This window comes from Peromyscus californicus, unplaced genomic scaffold (genome assembly GCF_007827085.1).
Source record: "Peromyscus californicus insignis strain IS unplaced genomic scaffold, ASM782708v3 Scaffold_17__1_contigs__length_78620276, whole genome shotgun sequence".
NCBI lineage: Eukaryota > Metazoa > Chordata > Mammalia > Rodentia > Cricetidae > Peromyscus > Peromyscus californicus.
This window is the reverse complement of record NW_026294469.1, coordinates 10,496,859-10,521,776: the sequence shown is the minus strand read 5'-3', so window position 1 is coordinate 10,521,776 and position 24,918 is coordinate 10,496,859. Positions and strand designations below refer to the sequence as shown.

The window sequence follows — 24,918 nt, the reverse complement described above, 5'->3', positions numbered from 1 at the left end:
TTCAAATCTTTTTGGTTAATTTCTGAACATTAAGAAGAATCCTTCCAGTTCCCATTTAAAGCCAATGCTTTTCATAACCACATTTTATTTATTCAACATGCTGGTGATATCCTACAGGGCACACAGATTAAACAAATAAACAAACAAAAACCAACCCTGTAGACCACATAGCCACAAATAAGACTGTGCCTCAAGTTCACTGTCATTATTTCATTAGTGTTAACGCAAGAAAAGGTTTACCAATGCTAGGGAGCGATCCCCCTTGCGATGTTGCCATTTGTTGCTCTCACTGTGGCTCCTCACCTTACTCTCCAGGTCTCCTCTAACCTGCTCTGCATCATAATTTGTTCTGTTAGATTTGGGGGGCAGGAGTCGAATGTAAATCACAGTGATGATGGTGAACAGTACTCTGGGACCCTGACTACTTGGTATACTGTACCGTACTATACTTCGTTATTCGACTTCGAGCCATGCTAGGGGAGGCAGATCCAACTGTCTGGCTAAAGTGATGGTCAGAACTCCTCATGTGGCCGATAGTGGCTGTCCCACCCATGCTGCTCAGGCCCCCACCTCCACTAAAGCCGCTCAGCCCAGTGCCACCGCCAGACCCACTCAGACCCCCGCCACTAGCACCCATGGTTGTGCTCACCAGGCCGCTGCTGCCTATACCTCCAATGCCGCCACCTATCCCAGCGGTGCCACTAATTCCACTTACACCGCCACCAGAAACCACCCTCTCTGTCACAATCACGTTGTGGGCATTTGATAACTCAGGGGACATGCTCAGGTTGCCCATCATGGTGGAAGTTGGTTGGATCACTCTTTCTGTCACAACCACATTTGAAGACTCTCTAGGGTTGGGAATGGTCAGAGAGGTGGGTAGACTTGAGCCTGGGGCTATTACCCTTTCTGTCACTATGACATTTGATCCCTCTCTTAAGTCGGGTATCTCTAACATCCCATGCAAATCAGCACCAGAGATGGGGCCCACCACCCTCTCTGTCACCACCACATTTGAAGCCTGTCTGTTATCATGAAAGTGGACAGAGGGCTTCAGAGTGCCAGAGGTGGCATATGACTCCATCACAGTGACATTACCATAGCCTAGAGGGTCAGGAATCTGCATAGGATGCTGTACACCAGGGCCAGAGGGGTAGGTGTTCTCAGAAATTACTGTGGTAGTGCCAAAATGTGGGGAGATGGGTGGGTGTCCACTAGTAAGGGGCTCTGTTTGCTGGGGGCACACTGGTTCAGTGCTCTGAGGAGGCCAAGAAGGCTCGGGACCTTGATATGAGTCTATATCTTTTCCCAGGCTGATGTCGGCCAACTTCTTAAACTTGGGCCCCAAGGTATCCAGGAAGCTCTCATCTAAATCTTCTCCAATGAAGCTGCAACAGCCCACGGAGCCTGCAGGGGAACCTACACCTTCAATGTCATAGATGAGCAAACAGTCGTTGGATGGGCGTCCTTCATCTTCATCCGCATAAGCATAAGCTTTCTGAATTTGTACAGGAAAGAGAAAAATAAAACAAACAGTAACAACGTTTTTTAGAGCTGAATGTATCTAAATTCTAATATTCACTAGAATTACTTTAAACACGATTTCATAGGTGCTTGAAAGAATTCAGTTCAAAGTTATTTTAGCTATAATTCCAGTACATTTTGATCTTTAAAATTTTCTTTAGATGAACTTGCTTAAAATAGTGCACTTTGAACATAAAAATCACATACAAAAATTCACACATGTCTATTTAGAAGGAGGGCACAAAAAAGTTAGTGGGAGGAACCGTGTTTGGTCCAAAGGGGTATTTACAGTTGACAGGTTCATGAAAGATTACATTTTCTCTCACTTAGGCAAGGTGATGCGGTGATTCTGGATACTAGTTTTGATTTTTTTTTTTGTAAAACAGAACAATTTGATTCTGGATTCAGGTTTTACTTGGCAATATCATGTAAATAATTCATGGGTTGGAATTAAAAATAGTAGACACACGAACTAACAAATTTTTAGCAACGATAAATTTTATAAACTGTGTTAAAAAGAAAACACAACAAAGTGTGGAATAAATGTGGCTCCTGTTCTGGATGAGAGAGTTCACTGCTAAAGCTTCTGTGAGGTGGCGATATTTGAACCGAATCTTGAAAGGTGGGTAGGAATGAGTGAGAGAGGAGGGATGAGAAACATAAACAACAACAACACACAGCATCCCAGAGTGGACCAGAATAACCAGAGGTTCGAGGCGAGCAGTTGGCAGCGAATAAGGCAAGTGAGCTGATGCTGAGGGGTGGATGGAGCTCTAAGGTGGCACCTGAACCGTGATTTAGGACTCCGTACTAGAGACAAAAGAGAGCCATTGGCAGAATTTAAGTGGAGGAGTAAAATGCTGTCCAGTCAGAGCTTCAGAAACATTCAGCGTCAAGCAGGGGCTGTTGGGCATGAAAATAAGACTGCTGTCGAGGCCCTCCGGGGAGTCGGTGAAAGCTTGGAATATGGTGGATAGAGAGAAAAGCATGTGGCTAAAAGCCTTACCTGACAGAAGTAACTTTCCATGAAATTCATATTGAGACCTCCGTCTCTACATTCTCTCATTGAATTTCTTCTTAACGTTCCTGAATATTCTTGGCATATCTCAGGTGCGGCTGATGTTTTAACTCCATCCATCAGTTCAAATCCTGTAGTTCTTTCTCCTCCTCCCAGATCTTGCATTTCTCTGCCACAATACTCATTTGTATAAACTCCTAAAAGCATTGAACACATCAAATTTGATTTTTTTAGTATAGTGCAAGCTAAAAGCTAATTTACTCTCATGTATAGTTTCTCTATTCAAGGTTGTATTTATGAGCAGGGAAGAGAAGAAGATGATGCACAAAAATGGATAATTATATTATTTTAAAATTATTATTAATAAAAACAATACTAATAAGTTTGCTAATTTTATCTTCTGTTGACATCTTTTCTATATGATGCACTGATAGAAGTGAAATGAAACAGTAAAAATTTGTGGACTGAATAGTTTGATCTCAGACTGCATTAAATTGAGTTAAGTAGCTCTATTTCTAAAAGTTAAATATAATAATGGTACCAGTACACCCACAATGCATTCCTGGATGCACATGGCATCCTGTAGAAGGAGTAAGGGCCACTGGGTTTCCAAAAGAGGTCATAGTTAACAATGAGAAGAAAGGTTTCTGGAAATGTCTTGGATAAGCACTTGGATGTGAAAAGTGGGAAGAAGCATGCCACATGCTTGAGGGAGTGAAATAAAAGGTGGACAGAAGTGGGGGATTCACAATAGGATGTGTGCTGAGCTGGCTTTTTGGAGCCCACTACCTATGGTGGGACACCTTGCACAGCCTTGGTGCAGGGGGAGGGGCTTGGACCTGCCTCAACTGAATGGACCAGGCTCTGCTGACTCCCCATGGGAGGCCTTACCTTGTTAGAGGAGGGAATGGAGGGTGGGTTGGGGGGAGGAAGGCTAGGAGATGGGAGGAGGGAAGAGAAGGGGATCTGTGGTTGGTATGTAAAATGAATAAAAAATTTCTTAAGAAAGAAACAATAAAAAAAAAAGAAACAGCCGGAGGGTGGTGGTGCATGCCTTTAATCCCAGCACTTGGGAGGCAGAGCCAGGCAGATCTCTGTGAGTTCGAGGCCAGCCTTATCTACAGAGCGAGATCCAGGATAGACACCAAAACTACACAGAGAAGCCCTGTCTCAAAAAAAAAAATGCAAAAAAAAAACAAAAACCAAAACCAAAAAACCTCACAAATACAAAAAAAAAGAGAAAGAAAGAAAGAAAGAAAGAAACAATAGGATGCATGCCCCATGGCACAGCATTTTAATTTGAGTTTGAGGGAAAAGTACTTTTCATATTCCGATTATCTTGATGCCTTCCGTGCTACTTTAGGACTTGTGTGAAAATTCATAGACTTAATGAAAGAACCAAAGCATAAATAAATATTGATGATTTTGATGAATTGATGGGTCTCTGTAACTAACAGCAGACTAATGGGGCAGATGTGATCCAGTGAGTTTCTATTTTCTGCATGAGGAGATATTGGCAACACTAACAAAAATGAACACATGATGAGAAATGGGACTAGTGATCTCTTGTACAGGAGATATGCAGACTATTGAATCAAATTCTACAAAATAGAAACATTCCTATGTCTGATGCATTTTATAGCATTCAAAGTAGAAAAGTAATTATATAGGGGCTGGAGAGGTGGCGCATTGGTTAAAAACACTGGCTGCTCTTGCAGAGGACCTGGGTTTGGTTCCTAGCACCCACATAGCAACTCACAACTAACTATAGCTCCAAAGAATCTAATGTCCTCTTCTGGCCTCTGAGGGCATTGCACACACATTGTGCACAGATATACAAGTAGGCAAACACTCATACACATAAAATAAAAATAACTAAGTCTTAAAAAGTAATAATTGCTCAAAAGGTTAAAAGAAAACTAAAGAAATAAGTAACATTTACTGTTAAAAATATAAAGTAGTAAGACCGTTTCTATTGACAGAAGAAGTTATTTTACTTGTTCTTTTTATTACAGTAGTAGCTTCCTGGTTTCTCCTTGGGAATTACTCCAGACATTGGTTCAAGATGAGTTGTTGATATCCAGTCTTAATACCATGCAAGGAGAAATTCCCCCATCTGTGCACAACCATAGTTGAGGGCTTTGGAAGGTTTTAAAAGTGTTTTGTCTATTTGCTTTCAATTTAAGAATTTTGACAAATGTTTTATAGGTCAGTGTTTATACTTCTGCCAAAAATGAATGTATTTTTCTCTGTAAAAATGAGTAAGTAAAGTAAAAAAAACAAAAGAAGACAAAACTGAGTCATCCTCTTTTGCTTACCTGAGTTGTCAATACACTCTATAATATTGGCATTACCGGGTGGCATTTGTGGCACACAGATAGTAGTTATACCCTAAAAGACAAGAGACAACATTTTCCTATTAGTAACGAGGCTTTTCTTTCTCTGCTGGAATATAGTCTTATTCTAAAATTATCACAGAATTCCTAAAAGAATACTATGTAGGAAGCTTCTGAATTCTACTTGAAAGTTGAATCTCATGTTTAAGCCTTCCCTGGTGACTTCTACGGAGTCTTGATGTACCTTCTGCTCCTCTTGCTTTCCTCATTCACTACCCAAGAACCAAGAATAGTGTAGACTGAATGATTTCCACCATCTTAGGGCATGTCTGGAGACTGGGTTTTTGTGAGTCCCCAAATCCCATTCTTACAGATTAGCACTTACATCGTGGGGTTCAGGCTGTGGGCCTTCTACTGCCCATGTGTGAATTGCACCATCAGAACATTCTGGAACAGGCTCAAAGCCAGCTCCACCACCAGGGGCACCTCCACAATCACAGCAGAGCAACAAGAATGGGACCACTGAGGAAGAGAGAGAGGTAAGGGGTTAGTAGTGGGCTGTGTTAAAAGAGAACAATCTGATTTTCAATCGTTAGATGAGAACTCCTGAGCTGTCTGAATTTAAAATTACTATTTTAAATGCCAGGACAACAAATTAATAATAGTCAGACACCCAAATAAGCATGATCTTGGAACCACCAGACTGTAGTGAATTTTAATTTGTCTCATAGTATTAAAATTACAGATAAAATCCTATGATTAAAGTGTTGATTCTTTTCCCTAGCATTACTCAGAGGACAACAGAGACTAAAGGAAGTTAATTCAGGCATCACTTTTGATCTCTCAAGCCTCTACTTACTTTTCCATTCTCATACATTTTTCTTTCTCTATTTTAAGGGGAAATCTTGTTTAATTACTTAATTGTCTTCGTGAAGGTTATTGTTTTTCCCCACAGAGACATCTTTTCTTTAAACATTTCTCACATAAATAGAGACTATCCCTTTAGCAATGTCTTTTCTTCCTATTCTGTTTGAGGCTTTCACTCACATGTTTACTATGGTCAGAGGATCTTGCTGGATCATTTTGAAAGAGTGGATAGAAAGAAAGGATGTGTAAATAGTAGAAGGAAACAGAGAAGGACAGAGGGAGGAGTGGATGGAGGATAGGAAAAAGAGAGAAGGCAAAGAATTGGATGAGTTTTGCTCTTTTTGGAAATCTGTAAAGCTGAGAGAAGAGTTATTAACCCAAAGGCTTTTGTATAACATTGAAAGCCTTTATGAGCCATACTGTCTGATATTGGACACTGGTATTAAGGAAACTGAAACTGAAAGTTAGCTATTACTTGGAGTGGTCCCCATCAGCTCTTAGGTATTAGTTTGCTTTTAATAGAACGAAGAGTTGACTACAAATTGCAGAAGATGATCTGTGCTCATGCGGAGTTCTCATTCCAGTCCTCATGCTCACATCTTTCTTTATTTGGTTCATTTTGATGAAACAATGTGTTTTTCTTTTCTTTTTTTTTTTGGTTTTTCGAGACAGGGTTTCTCTGTATATCTTTGCGCCTTTCCTGGATGTCACTCTGTAGCCCAGACTGGCCTTGAACTCACAGAGATCTGCCTGCCTCTGCCTCCCGAGTGCTGGGATTAAAGGTGTGCTCCGCCACCACCCGGCTAAAGTGTATTTTTCAATTCATTATCTTTCTCATGGAACTTTTCCTGGTCCTTACTTCTATTTACTATGAGCCAGTAGGGATGAATTTCTGTTACTTAACCCAGAATGTTCATTTTTTGAAATGTATTTCAAATTCTAGAGAAAGTGCTCAACTTTGAGCACTTTGAACTAAAGTTCTCTTTAGTGTGACCAAATTTCTCTGTGGTTTAAATGGATCTATGTCAATGAAATGTTTCCGAAGGTGAGTTAAAGTCAGAGAAAACCTAGTGAAGCAGTATCTGTTTGTAGCTTTTACTCATTAAGAGAAAAGAAGAGTATTTGGGGAGGGGGCTCAGTGGCTAAGAGCTCTTGCAGAGGACCCAGGTTCTGTTACCAGGCACACATGGTGCCTCACAACCACCTATAGTTTTAGTTCCAAGGGATTCCTGGCACCCTTTATGGCCTCTGCAGGCACCAGGCCCACATGGTTAATAAAGTTTTCATACATGTAGGCAAAACACTCATATACCTAAAGTAAAAATATGTATATTTTTTTTTGAAATGAGAGAAATGAAGGCAGAAAAAATATTTAAAAATTTTGTATATGAGTTATCTCATTGTACATTTTGTGAATAATTAATTAAATATGTGAGACATATTTTACTACCAGGATTTTATGATTCTACACTTGAAAAGGGCAATTTTCGGTTTTCGTATTTGTTTATTTGGAGTTTTGCTGCATATATCTCAGGTTTGTTTCAAACTAATGATCCTCCTGCCTCAACCTCCTAACTCCCTGGATGGCAGATGTGTGCGGCCATACATAGTTGCAAATGTCAACATTTGTGTTAACTTAATGACATTATGTAAGCTTCAAGATACTACCCCATTTCCACTCGTTTCCATCATAATCCAGGGCAATGTTAAAGTTCACCTGAAACATCCATTAGACTCTATGTTTGTATTTCTGTCCATGACTAAGGCTCCTGTAGCAGCTTTCCATCAACTAGTGGTGTTGTGAGGGAAGCAGTGGTAATTATTTTGCAAGAATAGCAAAACTCGGAATGCTTAGGTAATCCTTAGAAGATATATATTGTTAAGTTGAGCACTTGTCCTGTTTGGTTCTTTTCATTAAATTTTGCAACCCTGCATTGCCTGAGATCCCGCAGGATTCAGCCTGACTTCCTAGACTGATTCTTTACTACACAGTTGTAGGCAGAAGGTTTCTCGGGTCCAGCCTGGCATAATATTATCACTCAGAGGCTTAATATTACTTATAACTGCTTGGCCATTAGCTCAGGCTTATTACTGACTAGCTCTAACACTTAAATTAACTCATAATTCTTATCTATGTTTAGTCATGTGGCTTAGTACCTTTTCTCAGTTCTGCCTTGTCATCTTGCTTCCTCTGTGTCTGGCTCGGGACTCCTGGGCCCTTTCTCTTCCCAGAATTCTCTTAGTCTGCTTGCCCTGCCTATACTTCCTGCCTGGCTACCGGCCAATCAGCATTTTATTAAACCAGTGTACAAGAGCATTATCCCACAGCACAGTCAGGCACAACCTTTATTTCTTCACCATGGGAGTTATCTATTTCAATGCCATGCCTTTCATGCTCTTGGCTTTTTATATGCAGTTTTTTTCCTCCCAGTAAATTCAATACCTGGCACAAACATTTCTGGATAACTACATAATGTAAGAGGATGTAAAATATATTCCATCAAGGAGTGAAAAATCTTATTTCTTTTCCCATCTTTTTTGAGAGGCCCATGTCAAAATAAGTGTTGAAGTACTTACATCCTAGGACTAAGAACCCCATGATGAGCAGCCCGATCCCGGCAGGACCAAAGTGAACGTTGTCTCCAGGGACTCTTTGACGGCTACCGTCACCATTATCGTAGGTATCATCACCAGTGCCGCCATTTCCGCCACTGCCACCATTGTCCCATGATCCTGTAGTTTGCTCAGTGGAAGTATTTCCACTTGTGCCACCTCCTGTGCTGCCTCCACCTCCTGTGCTGCCTCCACCTCCTGTGCTGCCTCCACCTCCTGTACTGCCTCCACCTCCTGTACTGCCTCCATCTTCTGTATTTTGATCTGTGCTTGTCACCCAGCCAGAGCCACTAAGATCAATGATGACTGTTCCGGTGCAGGTCCTTTGGAGACTATCTGTAACAAGGTTCACAATGGAAATAGTCATCTGTACACAGCCTAGGAATTGTCAGAAATCCAGAACCCCTTTCTTTTCCCACCTCAGCTTGTTCCTGTCTTTAATCGCATCAACTCAGTAGCTTTCCAGTCAGTCTGTGTGACTGTCGTGCATGTGTGATTGTGTGTGGATGGGGGACAACCTCACTTGTGGATCCTCAGGGGCCTGAAACTCCCAGAGTAAAGGCTGGGCTGACTGGCCAGCAAAAGACTCAGTCTCAGGCATCACCTCCCCATTGTCATTGAGATCACAAGTGTCCACCAACATGCCCAGCTTTTTGTGGGGGTTCTGGAGACTCTTACCAATCAGTCTCTCTCCTTAGTTCTTCTACTCGGTTTTTAAGCCAGTCAATGATTGCATTATAACTAACCTAATCATTATCACCAGCAATACGGTCTTCTGGATAGTTTATAGTGTTGCAAGTTTGATATTACATCTAAGTTGAATAATGCAAAAACACAGACAGATGTGAGTCACAACCAGAAGCTAACCACAAGGATAACTTTGTAGATTCCTTCATGATCAGTTGTCCTTAGGGATAAGGCTTATGCTACTTATCTATGGTACATTGGTATGATCTTATGGTTCATTCTACTTGAATGGGATTTGAGAGTACTTTTTCTTTAAATTGTACTCACTCTTTCATGCTTAAGTACACATTTGGTTAACATAGTTCCTGATGGGTATACAATTTTGTAGCAAACTAAGTTTTCCTTACTCAGTTACCTGCGGCTATTTTTTCAATAGTACCTGGTGAAGTCAGTGCTGTGTTAGCATCTCTGTGCAACCAGCCTTCTATATTTAGCACATTCCCAAAGATTATTGGAAGTGGGATTATCAGATAAGAATAAGGAAATGAGTTGAGCTTGGTTTGTGCTATTGCAAAGCCATGAACCTTACTTTCACAGACACAGCCCTAGAGTCTGGCACAAAGGCTGGCACCTATTTAATTAAGACTCAATAATACTTTCTGAATAAAAGAAATGAAATCTCTGGAGATGTGCAACAGGCATAGTTCTAAGTCTGCTTATCTGACCTCAAAGGCTATCCTCATTCATTCAGTGATGTTCATGCTATTGTTACATGCTTTGCTATTTTTATCATTATTAGCATATATTGTTATTGACCCATTTTGCAGAAAACTGGGATATAGATGGGTGCGATGGCTTCTATAAGATTCAATAATCAGTAGATGAGGGGACGTGACAGCCACCCAGTCTCACTACATTCTTCACGGTCTTAGCTCCTTGCTACTCATAGTTTGAGCATACAGTGTTCAACATGACAACTTTTATTGAAAGGGGGATTTCTTTACAATAGGATAGTAATTTTTAAATTATCTGAGAATATTTGGTCTCCCCTGGAAGGAAGTAAAATTGATTTCATGGGGGGGGGGAAGAATAGAAATATGTTTATTTTGTAATTAAAGAAAATGTTAGGATGTTAAGTTAACAGACTGGGATTTAGGGCTGTGCCCATAAAGACAGGTCTATTCAGATTCTGTGTGGCCAGTGTTTATAGTACTCCAACTCTTTAAATATGGGGTTTAAACCTCTGCAGTGAAGACTTTAGGACATACTCTAGTGGAAGTTTGTTGCAAAGATTCTTTTTTTTTCTTTTTTTATTAAGAAATTTTCTATTCACTTTACATACCAACCACAGATCCCCCTCTTCCTTCTCCCCACCCCCTAGTTTTCCCCCCCAACCCACCCCTCAATCCCCACATTTTCCAAATCAAGTTCTCCCACGGGGAGTCAGCAGAGCTTGGTACACTCAGCTGAGGGAGGTCCAAGCCCCTCCCCCTGCACCAAGGCTGTGCAAGGTGTCACATCCTTGGCACTGGGCTCCAAAAAGCCCATCCATGCATCAGGGATGAATCCCGATCCCCTTGCCTGGGTGTCCCCCCAAACAGTTCACACTAAACAACTGTCTCCCATATCCAGAGGGCCTATTCTAGCCCTATGGGGGCTCCATAGCTATCAGTCCACAGTTCATGGGTTTCCACTAGTTTGTCAACAAGATAGACAAGCCCTTATCCAAATTAACAAAATTAAAGTGTTTTCTTACCATCTATTGATAGTATTGTTCCTTCATATCTCCCATTAAGCATTTGGTATTGTTCCATAGTAACTCTGTTTCTTAAAGTTATTATGCCTGTTCTTGAGCCAACAGCCAGGAGGTCAGCCGGGTTATTTCCCATTACATATCTGTATTCAAAGAATACAATAGAAACTAAAGCTATCTTTTAAAAAGAGACTTTGTAACATTATTTTTAAGGCTAGTTAGTATACAAAATAATGGATTTATTGTATCTTTTCATACGTATGTGTCACACACTTTGTTCTCATGCATCCTTCTTCCCTTTGCCCACCTCAGACCTCCTGCCGTCCTCTGCTGGTTCCCACCCTCCCATAGTTCTTACTTCCATGTCACATGCACTCCATTACCTTCCCTTCCCTCTCCCTTAAGATTTCTTCTTCCCTTCTCATGATCCCCTAAGATTATGACTTTAGTTGGAAAACGCCATTCTTACCTAACATTTGTTGACTGTAGACCAGTGTCCAGGTCGGTAGCTACAAAGTCTCCCACTTTGTAATTTGCTCCCATTTTACTGTTTACTACAAATGTCTTTGAACCTGGCCGGAACACTGAGCCCTCAATTACATTTAACACAGTCACAGTGATCATAGTTGCTGTGAGTCTATATTGAGAAATAATTGACTGATGGAATTCAGCTACATTTCGAACACCAATACTAAGTTGCAGATTCTTCATGGCTTCATAATCTAGGGGCTAGAAAACACAGAAAGAATTAGTTTTACTGTAAGAAAACATTTCAGAGAACAGAGAAATCCTTTGAGACTAGTCAAAGTAATTTATTACGTTCTTGTTTCAGTTATAAAATTGAACATAAATCCACTAGATTTACCTAGTCTAGTCTTACCTGTTGGGTATTTAGTTCAAGATGTACACATGCAAATATAAGTAAGGGAAAAAGATTGAGTTGCTCTGGACCTTTTCTTGAAAAGATTGAAAGCGTAGGACATGAATCCTAATTTCTCACCAAAGCAAATACTTAAATTCAACATATGTTCCACTTCATATATTTTCAGTGCCGAGACAATTTATGTTATCATGTTTATGAGAAAGTAGCTCTTTTTATAACAAAATGTAAGTCAAATATATCACAGATCATTTAACTAGTTTTATCCCTGAAAAACTATTATTAAAAATTCACTTTAGTGTGACTTTTTGAATGTCAATGTATATATACATACATATATGTATGTGTATAAATGTATATATATGAATGAATCTTTTTTCTTCAATATGTTCTAAAAAATTATTCCATGCTATAAAATAATCAAGCAGTAAGTTTTCTTATGAAAGTTGATATCCAAACCCACAATTCATAAAATTTGCCAAATAGCTGATGTATTCCCCATGTACCAAATATATTTTCTAATGTTTATGAGTATTTTAAATGAAAATATTCATACAATGAGCTCTCCTGTTCATCTAAAATTCCATAGGAAAGAATTAGTTTTACTTGCAACTTAAAATACCAATTATAGCATATATGTGTGTATAGCATAAATATATATGCATATGTATACACACCATACTCATGTTACTTCTCTTTAATTATAATAAAGGGTTTAATGTATGCTATCATATTTGGGGGAACTATCCTAGTTTTTAGGTAGAGGTATTAAGAAGAAATAAGATGAATAATTTTTAGAGTAATATAAAATTGTAGGGAAATAGATTAGAAATTAATTTCCTTTGCATCCAGTTCTAGATAATATCTCAGAAAAATAATTAACTTAACAGATAAGGAAACCTAGATTTAAGTGTTGGTGCCATTTATTAGCAATGAATTTAGGGTAAGGTGCCTGCTGTCTGAGCCTCCATCTTTTTGTCTACAATATGGATTTGACATAACCTAATCTGCAAGGGGTGCTGGAAGAGAGGACAGAAACATCTGGAAATGGTTTTAAGCAAATGGAAGCAATAGTCCCAGTGAATGAAATTTTAAGGGACATGGGAGGCATAAGCCCACACTCCCTGAAGGAAGAGACTGAGTCCGTTGGAAATTGGCTTCATAGGGTTTTTCTGAACAGCAGGCTCCAGCAGGACTAAGGGTAAGTCTAGAGAGACCAGAGTGACAGAGCTAGGGGAATCCTGGGTCTACACTAAGAGGCAGAATCCCCAGGGAATGGAGTGGCTCCTGCAGGCAGGATGAAAGAAAGAAGAAGATAAAGAGAGATTGATTGTACCACGAGTGATTCATATTGTGTGCATCACATACAATCATGAAGAATTATTGAAGACTTCAGACATTTGTCCTAGAGTCTTGTACTACAGGGTGAAAACATTACTATCACCTTCTCAGGAGTCAGGTTTTCACTTTATATCTCAGAGGACATTTCACTGCATGTAAATATGGTGGACAGTTGACTCAGAGGAGAAATAAAATAAGCCTTGGCCAACAGACACAGTGAGATGGGAGGATGAAGGTTCTGTAATTCTACAATTGTCACAGTTTATTTCCATAAAAGCATGCTGGAAAATTACAATGATTTAATTTAATTATCCTGGAAAAATAATAACTTCTAATTTATATGATGAATATTCTTAAAGCATAATGTTAAAGACTCAGTGTTGGCATGGGCAGATTTTTTTTTTACTTTAGAAATGGTTTTATTTATGTACAAATAATAAGCAACATTCTATCCATAAATTCTATTTTCCAAAAACAATTGTTTATTTGTTTCTTTAAGAAAATAAATAATGCTTGGTGTGATGGTGCACACCTTTAATCCCAGCACTCAGGAGGCAGAAGCAGGTGGATCTTTGTGAGTTCAGGCAGCCTGGTCTACATAGTGAGTTCTAAGACAGCCAGAGCTACAGAATATGAGAGACCCTGTCTCAAAAAACCGAAAAAGAAAACCACATAATAAATTTTAAAAGGTACCAAGATTCTTCTGCTTCTAGACCATTGCTGGGCTGGAGAGAATTGGAGGGGAGGGGTGTTGGGCCAGAAGTCACAACTTGGAATTGAGTATTCTCCAAAGAAGTAAGAAGGTACCATTTGGGCAGTTTATTCAACCACGCCCCACCCCCACCCTCACAGGCCGCCTATTGGAATGGCTGAAGCAAGGCGGACAGCCCAGCCTAATTTAGCTGCCTTGTAGCATTGTATGCGGCCAGCATGCAATTCTAAGAAGTTACTAAGGAGATATAAGCAAAGCAAGAGACTGAGGTTGTCCTGAGAATGGTTAGTTACTTACTTGTGACCTCTGCTTCAATAACCCTAATAAACAGACTATCCTAGTGCAAGGAAAATATTACATCGTGACAGATTTCACACTAGCAAGACAGTCAGCACAGAAATGTTGCCTGGTGCCATTAAGCAACAACTCAAACCATGGTATGGGCATGGGCAGATTCTTAAAGTTCATGTTAAATCTGCTTTTTAAAATATTGTTTAATTATTGGGTGGCGGTGACACATGCCTTTAATCTCGGCACTTGGAAGGCAGAGGCAGGTGAATCTCTGTGAGTTCGAGGCCAGCCTGGTCTAAAAATCAAGTTCCAGGACAGCCAGGGCTGTTACACAGAGAAACCCTGTCTCGAAAAATAAAAACAACAACAACAAAAATGCTTAATTATTGACTTTGGGCTGGCGAGATGGCAGACTGGTTAAGAGCACATACTGCTCTTGCAGATGGCCAGGGTTCAGTTCCTAGGACCAACACTGGGCAGCTCACAATTGCACATAACTTCAGCTCAAGAAGATGTGATGCCTCTGGCTTCTGAGGGCATTATGCTCATGTGTACATGCCTCACACAGATATAGGCACACATACACGTAATTAAAAATGATAAAAATAAATCTTTAAATAAATACAAACAAAACCTTAACTTTAGAGATTATACTTTAATCATACTTTGTTGTTCAAAGCCCTCTTATTTAGAAATGCTTTCCCCTCATGCAATCTTTGGAGGACTGTATTGATAAAAAGAGTTTCAAATTTTTTTTTTTTTTTTTTTTTTTGGTTTTTCGAGACAGGGTTTCTCTGTGTAGCTTTGCGCCTTTCCTGGGACTCGCTTGGTAGCCCAGGCTGGCCTCGAACTCACAGAGATCCGCCTGTCTCTGCCTCCCGAGTGCTGGGATTAAATTTTTAATACTTATTTTCCTGAAGCAATATAAGTATATATATATTCATATTAAAGACTTTTGTATTTTATATAATTTTAAAGCATTGTAATTTTTATTATTTCATAGACTCATTCATATAATGTTAATACCAATGTAACTTTGATGTTTTGAAAAAGAAAAGACCAGCAAAACAAATTACTTAGGATAATTATGCCATACCTTGACAACCTTTAGAATTCCTACATTTGTTCTTTCGTTCATTTCTATTTCAAACCAATTTCCTTCATTTCCAGAGATGAAAAAAATGACTGCCTTCCAGTTGTCTGAGAACTCCTCATCCAGATCAATGACTCTGATCTGCATTAGCTGTGAGTGCAGTTCATTTTCTTGAATGCTGATGTCATACTGAAACAAGAGGCAAAATATCAGAGCAAAGTGGGGCAGAGCACCTGTACCAGGCTGTCCACTGCTTGTTTACAGTTAACTGTTCAGACACAACATCCTCACTTACAATTGCATACTTTATTGTTCAAATCCACTTCCTACTGTAGGAAGTAATTTAAGAGAAAGTGTGTGTCTACATTGGTGTTGTAAACAGCAAATGCAGCAAGTACACCTGAAAACTGAATGGGTTCCTATAAGAATTGGAAGGTAATAAATGTAATTGAACAAACGCTTACAGATGACTGCTCCAAGTATGGGATGTTGTCATTGACGTCCAGGATTCTGATGTTGCACTCGCATTCTGCAGACATGCCGTCTGCTCCACCATCACGGTCTGAGCCTCTCACGACAAGAGAATACTGGCTATATTGCTGAAAAAGACACATTACAGGCTATGGCACACTAGGCATAGACAATTGGTCTTATGCAGAGGTCTTTTAAAACACTGGCTTAACATTTACACAAATCCATGATAGAAGACAAGGTAACAGAGGTGAAAATCCGCAGATCTCACATCACTCAGTATGGAATTTGTCACGTCCATTTCCAGTGATGCTTCCCTAGCATAATCTCAAAAAAGCAACAGTTTTGTTAAAGACTTTATTTCTTACTCATTGTATGTCCAGAGGGAGGAGAAGTCTCTAAAGGATGAGGCAGGCCAGAATGTTCAAGATGAGAGAGACATGCTTCGTCAAAGATACATAGCATGAGCAAAGATCCACTGAGAACCCAATGCAAATAAAGAGGTGGGCAATGGAGTCACTAATGATGTTTCTATTTTTGATTCTATTCAGTGGTGCCTCCACTTTTAGAAGTTAGTGAAAATTATGGAACCTTCCTTAGACTTGTGCACAAACATAATAATTCCAATTTATGGGTATAACTTCAGTACATCTCTTCATGGTCCCAGAATCCCCTGTGATTGTGGGGGGCCACAAAAATTCCAAAAATCTCAGCACTGAGGTGAAGTGGACACAAACCTAACCAAGAAGCTACTTGCAACTGATATCCACTGGGAAAGAGGGAGCAGTTTTCTCCAGTGGAATGCCACTAGACATATTAACTACACACCAGGGCAGGGCCTATGTCCAGGAGTGGTTGGTGAACACCAAACAGACTCCTATTTTTGTGTGTGCATGTGAATTTTTTATTTTAATATTTTATCTTATATTTTTGTTTATTTGTTTTGATGGTTGTTTGAGAGAGAGAGAGAGAGAGAGAGAGAGAGAGACATAGAGAGAGAGAGAGAGAGAGAGAGAGAGAGAGAGAGAGAGAGAGAGAGAGAGAGAGAATGAAATTGGGTGGGTAGGGAGGAGGGGAATCTAGGAGGAGTTAGAGGAGAGAAAAGAACATAATCAAAATATCTTGTGCATAAAAACATTTAAATTAAAGTGTTGATGTAAAAATAAGGCTAGTGAGATGGCTCAGCAGGTAAATGTAGTTACCACAAAGCCTGACAACTTGAGAGACACCTCCTAAGACGGAAGGAGAGAACCAACTTTCAGAAGTTGTCCTCTGACCTTCACAAGCGTATCATAGCATGCACATGACGACAAGCTCCCCCATAAATAAATATCATAAAAATATGCAAAATTTGAACATATTCTTTTAGTTTTCCTTTCTCTTAAGTATCCTTACTTTTAGAACCATATCCTTTCGAATGAAAACCTTTTAAAGATGAAGAATTACCTCTCGGTCTAGGAAATTATTCATTGTTCGGATTTCTCCATTCTTTCTGTTGATGATGAACATTGGTGAGTCCGAAGGTTCCTGACTTACAATCTTGAAAGCGATGATCGAGTTCAAGTTATTCGGCTCATCTGCATCGGTAGCGTTGAGTACCATGACCAACGTGTCTAGGAATCGAGGGCAATTGCCACGATTAGACAATGAACATTATTACAATCCAATATGTTATCTATGTTTAAGCAGTGTGTGTTCAACTTTCTTCACTTTGTACAACATCAGCATACCAATCAATATATTAACTCCTTTCTTTACCTTTACCCTGATAAAAAGACCATATTTGAATAGGAGCCTAGACACTGCTGAAGGGAAAAGGCAGTCTTTTATTCCAACTCTCTGTTTCTTATTCTGATACAATTTCTTTTAAACAAGATGCTTATGGTGAAATAAAATAGCATTAAAATTCAGTGTTTTCCCAACTGTGCTATATGACCTTATTTTTACTATGTGGTCTTGTTTTTACTTCCCACAGTTACAAATGAGAATTGTAATAACACCACACTCATGTGAGAATTCAATAGCAAAGAGAATATTAACAGAGTGTCTACCAAATAATGTACTTTTAATGAACATTATTGTCCATTTTGGGCATTTAAAAAGTGACATTGTTGTTTAGATTGGAATTGACTCTTGTGTAGGTCCTGTGTAGCTAGGAGCTTATGGGAAATGCTTGTTTAATCACATACACTGCCCTGTCCTTATCTTCTTTCTTAATCTAATAAGTAGTTTGATGAATGATACTAGTGGGCATGAAAACATACATTCATCTACTGGAATTCTGCTCTACTCTTTAAATTGTTTCCAAAATAATTTGCTAGTGTGCCAGGGCATCCCATCTCTTCTCTTCTCTTCTCTTTCTCTTTCCCCATCTCACCTCTCCCTCTTAGATCTATACCTCCTGAATAATTTTCAGTGGTGTACAAATGGCTAATATCTAGTCCCACTTAGGCGACTGAGTCTTTGGTAATTAAATTTGTAGGTTCAGGAAGTCACAGGCTAGCAACTCTGCTTTGAGATTGTCAGAGCCCTTGCAGAGAAATGCTAGAGGGGAATAGATTCCTTAGTGCTACCTACTTAGCACCAGCTCACCATTTGAGAGATATGCTTCAAATATTCACAGTGAGCCCCATGCAATCACATTTATAACACACTTCCAATGTGAAAACCCAGTAACGTGAACAAAGAGCAAACAGAACTGAAGTGGGCCCTCTGCAGCTGTGGGTTCCATGCCCACAGTTCAGCCCATAAGGAGTGGGAAAAATTCAAAGAACTTGGCTGAGTCTATAAAGGCCCCTTCACATCATTAGTTACTGTTATCTAAGAAACATGGGATAATAAATATTTATATGACACTTAAATTGCATTAGGCATTGTGGTCATCTAGAAATAATTTAAAATCTATGGAGGGATGTATGCGAGTTATATGCAAACAAGACTTCATTTGTAAAAGGATGTGAGCTCCCCAGATCTCTTTATGTTTAGGGTTCCTGGAGCCAAAGCCAGAAGATAAGAAAACTGCATTACATGTGAGTGGAGTCCTTTTCAACACACTCAGGCAGAGAATAAATTCTCATCCCTCTGAGCCTGCCACTACTGTGCAGATCCTGTTGGGATTTATTGCACGACTCTCCTAGGAGCTAGGCCATGAGGCATGAGTGTGAATCCCACTTTTTGCTTCGGAATTACTGAGTTGTTGGTTCTGAATGCTTGCTACAGTTTCTCTCCCAGTTGATGTTTACCTTGACCCAGCTCAGCCCAGTTGCCTAGCAACAGTAATTTAGTCATCAGCACAAAATTTCTTTAGTAGTATAGGTGACTCACTTGCATTAGAATTTTCTTCTATTTGTCCTACGAATGTAGTCATGGAAAACACAGGAGCGTTGTCATTTATATCCAAAATTTTAACTTTTAGCTCCAGTGGGTTCTCCAAATCTTGACCTTGTGCATTCAATGCTCGGCAATAGATCTAGACATGAAGGAGAAGGATCTGTGGTGAGGTATGCATTTGTAAGTTCTTACAGAATGGAGATATTGCCCTGGTACCACACAGGATTAAGGAACACCATATTATTATTTCCCACTGAAATATAGACACATGCAACACATATAACCAGTAAGAAAAGGCAAACAAGAGCACAAAATGCTACTTAAAAAGGTAACTTGATACATTAGATAAAGGAAATGTTACAGATTCTATGCTTAAAATCAAGAAAAAGTACCAGAGGAAGGGCCTTGGAGAATGTAGTCAGAGAGTCAGAGGAACACTTTAAAATCAATGTGTCATTCTTAAGAGTTGGGGGCGTTATGTGGCTGTTTATTTCATTATTACTTCTTCCCTTGTGAAGACGTGTAAAGTGTATTATTTCACAAAGGTCATCTGCTCTGTGTAACAATGCACTGTGCCTTAAGGTGGACTGGTTTGCTGATTTGCTGAATTTGTAGAGAGGCACTGGAGGGAAGAAGTCAAGAGTAAAGATTTGGACTTGGAGGCTAAGTAATTAGAGTAGTTCTAGGGATGGAGATGAGCAGTGTGAAGGAAAACAGCAAGGACTGAAGGATATATGGACTTAGTTTGGAATATTATTTTTTTTCAGGCCTGGGAATTGAACACACAATAAGCAAATGATGATCACTGGGATACATCCTCAGACCTTTGATGGGACTTTAATAGAAGAGACTACAAGGTCATTGGAAAGATTGTTTTTATACCATTATTTTGAGACAGTGTTTCTCTGTGTAGTCCTGGTTGTCCTGGAACTTGCTTTGTAGACTAGGCGGGCCTCTAACTCACAGAGATCTGCCTGCTTCGGGACTAAAGGTACACATCACCACTGCCCAGCTTATTTTCTTTTAGTTTTTCATTAAGAAGTGTTAGCCATGATGATTGATGGAAATGGAGACAGTAACCGGCTAAGGAGAATAAAAGGGAAAAATTCGGTGATAGGATAATGCTCTTCGAGAGACAAGGAACAATAGGGTGGCAGACATGTCCTGGGGAAAGCTCCAGGAAGGCAGAAAGCTGATCATGCTTTTAGACTCAGCTACGAATATATCTGAGCCAGAAAGAGAGTGCTATGTGTATGAATGGGAGGTATTGGGATAGGTGGCATGGTTGTGGGGGGGGGGGGGGTGAACTGCTTAAAGAGAAATGAGGTGGAGCATTGGGAGAGAGGTTATGTAAGTTGTGTGACAGCTTCCACAGGGAGAGAGGGGGAGAGAGAGAGAGGGGGGGGGGAGAGGAGGCGGGGAGAGAGAGAGAGAGGGAGAGGGAGAGGGAGAGAGAGAGAGAGGGAGAGAGAAGAGGAGGGGGGAGAGGGAGAGAGAGAGAGATGTGGGGGAGATTAAAGATGAGTGAGTTTTCAGGTTTCCTTTAGAGCTCAGATGATCTCAAACAGTGTAAAGTTATGATGAAGTATGTTCATATGGAACAAATAGCAAGCAGCTCCAGGCTCATCACTTGGCAGTGGAGCTAAAAGGAAGCGTTGATTTCCACTGATTTTCTTTTTTAAGATTGAGTAAGAGCTAAAGATTTGCCCTTCCAAACAAATACTCTAGTTTGTTGTGGAGCTGATGTTAACTAGCTTTTTTTTTTTTTTTTTTTTTTTGCAAACATATGAGGGAAATGTTTCTGTATTAATTTTTTTCTCATCTATTAGGGTACCTGTGAATTAAGGGAGATCTCAGAAATCCCGATTTGGGGACTCTTGAAATCAAATCTGGTATGGTCTAAGATTTTTCTAAGAATAATTTACACCTGCATACAGATATTGAAACAAAGCCCACTTACGATGAAAAAGGGGGTGACTTCCCGATCAACGATGGATGTTATATTGATTTCGCCAGTTTTCTGATTAATAATGAAGATTCCATAAGGTGGCTGGTCGATTCCTACTCCAGAGATTCGGTAAGTCACTTGCTGGTTTGCGGCACAGTCAGAATGAATCTGCAGAAAGATACAGGTAAAGATGTTACAGGGGCTGTGTCCACTTCTAAATGTGACATATGACAACTGTTGTCTTTGGGAATTGTTGAATGTGTTGCCTGTGACATCATTTGGGAGGTGTCAAAAACATGGAAATAGAGTAGTAAGTACATGATCAGTGTTGTATTTTTAATGGTAAATAACAATGTAATAAAATAATTCCATTTCTAGGTCTTATTTGTTTTGTTTGTTTATTTTTGTTTTTGTTTTTTTGAGACAAGATTTCTCTGAGTAACAGCCCTGGCTGTTACTTTGCAAACCAAGTTGGCCTTGAACTCACAGAGATCTGTCTGCCTCTGCCTCCTGAGTGCTGGGATTAAAGGAGTGCACCACCATGCCAAACCCTATTTCTATGTATACCAAACAATGAAGAATCAAATGTCACCCTATGAAGTCTTCATAGATGTCGTGCATAGATGCCATAATCATAAAACATTTATAGCTTTATTTTTGTATTATTTTTAGACTCTATGCTAGCTCTTTGTCTAAAGTAGGTTATTCCTTGCTTTCTTAGAGAGTTTTATAATGCAGTTATCACATAATGTTGATCTTTAACTAAAAAAAAACAACTTTAAAAACTACAAAGAACAGAAAAATATTTAAATAGATTTTTGTAGTAACAAGTCATTTGAAACTTTTAATTCTGAAAGTGGGAAAGTAAAGAGCCCATCTCAATAAAGGATTAAAGTCTGGCTTTTTTATTCAAATAAACGTATGAATATAAGCAAATCTAACAAGGCAGTTGCCATATCTATCTGTATGAATGGTTGTGTTTGTATCTGTGTATGTCTCTATATGTGAATCTGTGTGTATGGACAGAGTAGTTTCCTGAGTTTGTGTGTGAAGAAAGGAGAATAGGGAAAATGATAGGAACTTGAGGTTATGAATGAGGCATGCTTTGAATATTTATAAATACAGACAAATAGGAGTTAAGTTCTAATAGATTACTAATCAGAGAGATCACACACTCTGAAAATGTTGAACTGTAAATCCATCTGTAAACCATGGTCTTTTTGGAGTCTAGCAAAACAAATATTCATGTGCATTATTTCTGCCAATGAGATGAGACAATATTTAGCTGTTTACCCAAGTACCTAACTTTCTTGGTTTATCCCTTTAGGAATTTTGGGTTTCGTAATTTGAATAGGGAGGTGCCGTTAGGCCATAACTTTTCAGTAGAATGTGTGCACAAAGCATATGCAAGCTGGGTCCTTCCAGAACTGTGACCCTGCTCATTGTGCTGTTTGGATGCATGCTTTGGGGTTGACACTTACTTTGGCAATTGGGTTTCTCTTTGAGTTGTCTTCACCTTCCCGACAAGCTGCGGCAAACTTGATCCATTCACGTTTCTGTCTTCTGTTGGAGTGCCACTTAATGGTACCATTTTTCGCATTATAGTCTCTTACCTTGAATAGGGAGAGTAAAACATAGTGTCAATTAACTATTACTTATTATTGGCATTCCACTGGAGATTTGGGGGAAGACTAATTATGTCAGGAAGAGAAGACAGTTAAGTGGAAAATTAAGAGTTCTGATAACTTTAACATTTGCAGTCACAACATTGCAGTAATTTTGTATTTAGAAGAAATGAGGGTTTCCTTGAGTATATGTTGGCATTGCTAATCTATCTTTCCCTTTGGTCTTCTCCCTCTGTCCCACTCTCCCTCTCCCTCTTTTTCTTATTTTTAATTTGTTTGTTTATTATGTGATTTTTGAGACAGGTTTTTTTTTTTTTTTATGTAGCTAAAGCTGGCTTCTAATCCACAATCTTCATGCCTCAGTCTTGGAAATGCTGGGATTACAGACATGTACTTTATGCCTGGCATTTTATTTTTCAGTATGGAAAAAATAAATTTGCTTTTTCTTACCTGGACTTGAAATTCACTGTTAACTTCAAGCACCACCTGTAAAAAGCAGTCAAAATAGTTCATGTTTAATGAATGTTTTCAATTCTATGTTAACAGATAACTAAAAACACATAAAAAAACCAAACAATGCAAATTTGGGCTAAGTTAATGGCAGTAGATGTTTCTTAGCCATTTTTTTTTTTTTTCTGATTAGGGAACTTCTCTCTGCAGTAAAGCATGTGCTATTAAATAGAGCTCCATTTAAGTTAAATTCCAGATTTGAGCATTGCACAGAACTGGTGGTGAAGTATCAGGATATATTAAATTATTTTGAATCTAAAAATCTAAAAAAGTCATCACTTAAAACACCAATATTTACATGTCAAAGTAATGTGTCTATATTTGTTTAAGACATGGCAAATGTATATTTAAACATTAAGCATTTTTTTTTTGCATTCATTGTTTTAAATTGCACTGAGTATCAGTTAACACCAATGTACACCCTTAAGTTTTGTAAATATCTTTTCAAATAAGAGGTATGGAACTTCTAATTGAGTTTTCTCGCAACAGCAAAGCCTGAAACCCATGCTCATAATCAGATGTTAGCACTGATATTAAAAGCTATAGTGTGCATTAAAAAAATGAATATCAATAATTTTAAACATAGTGATTAGTTTTTCACACCTGGTTTCAGTTTCATCCTTAAGGAAAATATAAATTTCAGTTGCTAAGAAGATTTTTTGAAAAAAAATGTCAAAACAGAAATGTTAAACAAACAAACAAACAAACATGTATTTATGATCAACATGAGTATCATGAAGAGAATTATTACCCATGATACCATGTCAGTCATTGTAATTATTACTTTTGCCATTAAATGGATGATAACTAAGTATAAGACAATGTGGTCACAAAAATCTGTCCATTCTCGTCATTACAAACCCAGTAATGGACGTTATTATTATTGTCTCCTTTACACAGGGGAGGAAACTGAGGCCTGGCTACTAACTTATGGCAAATGCAATCCCATACAGTTCATCCTACATATGTGTTTGTTTTACAATCAAGTATAAGATAGTCTGTTTGCTCAAATAAATTAAGTGAAACGTTAGCAAGAATTGATAATATGTCTTTGAAAACTAAAAGTTACTATTTTGATCTAACTTCACATTATTATTATTATTATTATTATTAATTACTATTATTGTGTGTGTGTGTGTGTGTGTATGAGCACATGTGTGTCCAGGTGAATGCACTGAGTGTTCTGATCTAATGCTCTCAGCCTTATTCCCTTGATATAGGAATGTCCTCATCTCCACAGCAGTAGGACCACAGGCATTGGTGGCCACGAAGCTTTTTATGTAGATGCTGAGGATTCAATCTCAGATCCTCATGGATGAGGAGCAGCACTACTCTCATCCACTGGGCCATCTCCCCAGACCCACTGGTACTGGTTATATAGAAACAGCAGCAGCAGCAACAGCAGCAGCAGCAGCAGCAGCAGCAGCAGCAGCAGCAGCAGCAGCAGCAGCAGCAGCAACAACAGCAGCGATACAAGGCAACAAAGGAATCCACACAGCTTAATGGTTAGGGTGGACAACTGCAATGTTGTCTATAGAGCCGAGCTTGACTAGAGACCTCACTTACTCCAGTGAGTTCTTGCTGCTTGTGGTATTTTGGGCACCCTTCTCTTGCTCTTGCTTGTGGGTGGGACAGGTCTGCAGGACTGCCTCATCTGTCTGTTTGGAAGTCATTTCTTCATAGCTACACCTCTTGTTTACTCATCTGCTATCTGTTACTGTGTTTCCCTTCCTGGAGTGAAGCGCCAGGGCTTACTGCTCTGGGTAACTGGCCAGGTGACTAAGAACTCTTCCCAACTTTATGAAGCCAGGTCATCCTCTTTCCCATGAGAAGCAACTTAGGCAAAAGACCAAGTAGGTTTCACCACAGTGTCAGACTTACAATTGGATGGGTAATTAAAAAACCGCCTAGTCTGCTTT

At 39.2% G+C, this 24,918-nt stretch overlaps 1 protein-coding gene across 1 annotated transcript in view; it reads right to left on the bottom strand.

Annotated features, from left to right (window-relative positions):
- Window positions 1–421: 421 nt before the first annotated feature.
- Dsg1 (desmoglein 1) overlaps window positions 422–24,918 on the bottom strand; it is a 70,448-nt gene continuing 45,951 nt past the window's right edge. The window contains exons 7-21 of the mRNA XM_052742748.1: window positions 22,940–22,975; window positions 22,346–22,477; window positions 20,877–21,032; window positions 18,911–19,055; window positions 17,033–17,199; window positions 15,580–15,714; window positions 15,119–15,304; window positions 11,268–11,527; window positions 10,802–10,941; window positions 8,323–8,694; window positions 5,264–5,400; window positions 4,861–4,933; window positions 2,531–2,739; window positions 609–1,498; window positions 422–554 (exon numbers count right to left, since the gene is read on the bottom strand). Coding sequence (XP_052598708.1) covers window positions 422–554; window positions 609–1,498; window positions 2,531–2,739; window positions 4,861–4,933; window positions 5,264–5,400; window positions 8,323–8,694; window positions 10,802–10,941; window positions 11,268–11,527; window positions 15,119–15,304; window positions 15,580–15,714; window positions 17,033–17,199; window positions 18,911–19,055; window positions 20,877–21,032; window positions 22,346–22,477; window positions 22,940–22,975 — 3,171 coding nt within the window. The remainder of the gene's footprint in view (window positions 555–608; window positions 1,499–2,530; window positions 2,740–4,860; window positions 4,934–5,263; window positions 5,401–8,322; window positions 8,695–10,801; window positions 10,942–11,267; window positions 11,528–15,118; window positions 15,305–15,579; window positions 15,715–17,032; window positions 17,200–18,910; window positions 19,056–20,876; window positions 21,033–22,345; window positions 22,478–22,939; window positions 22,976–24,918) is intronic.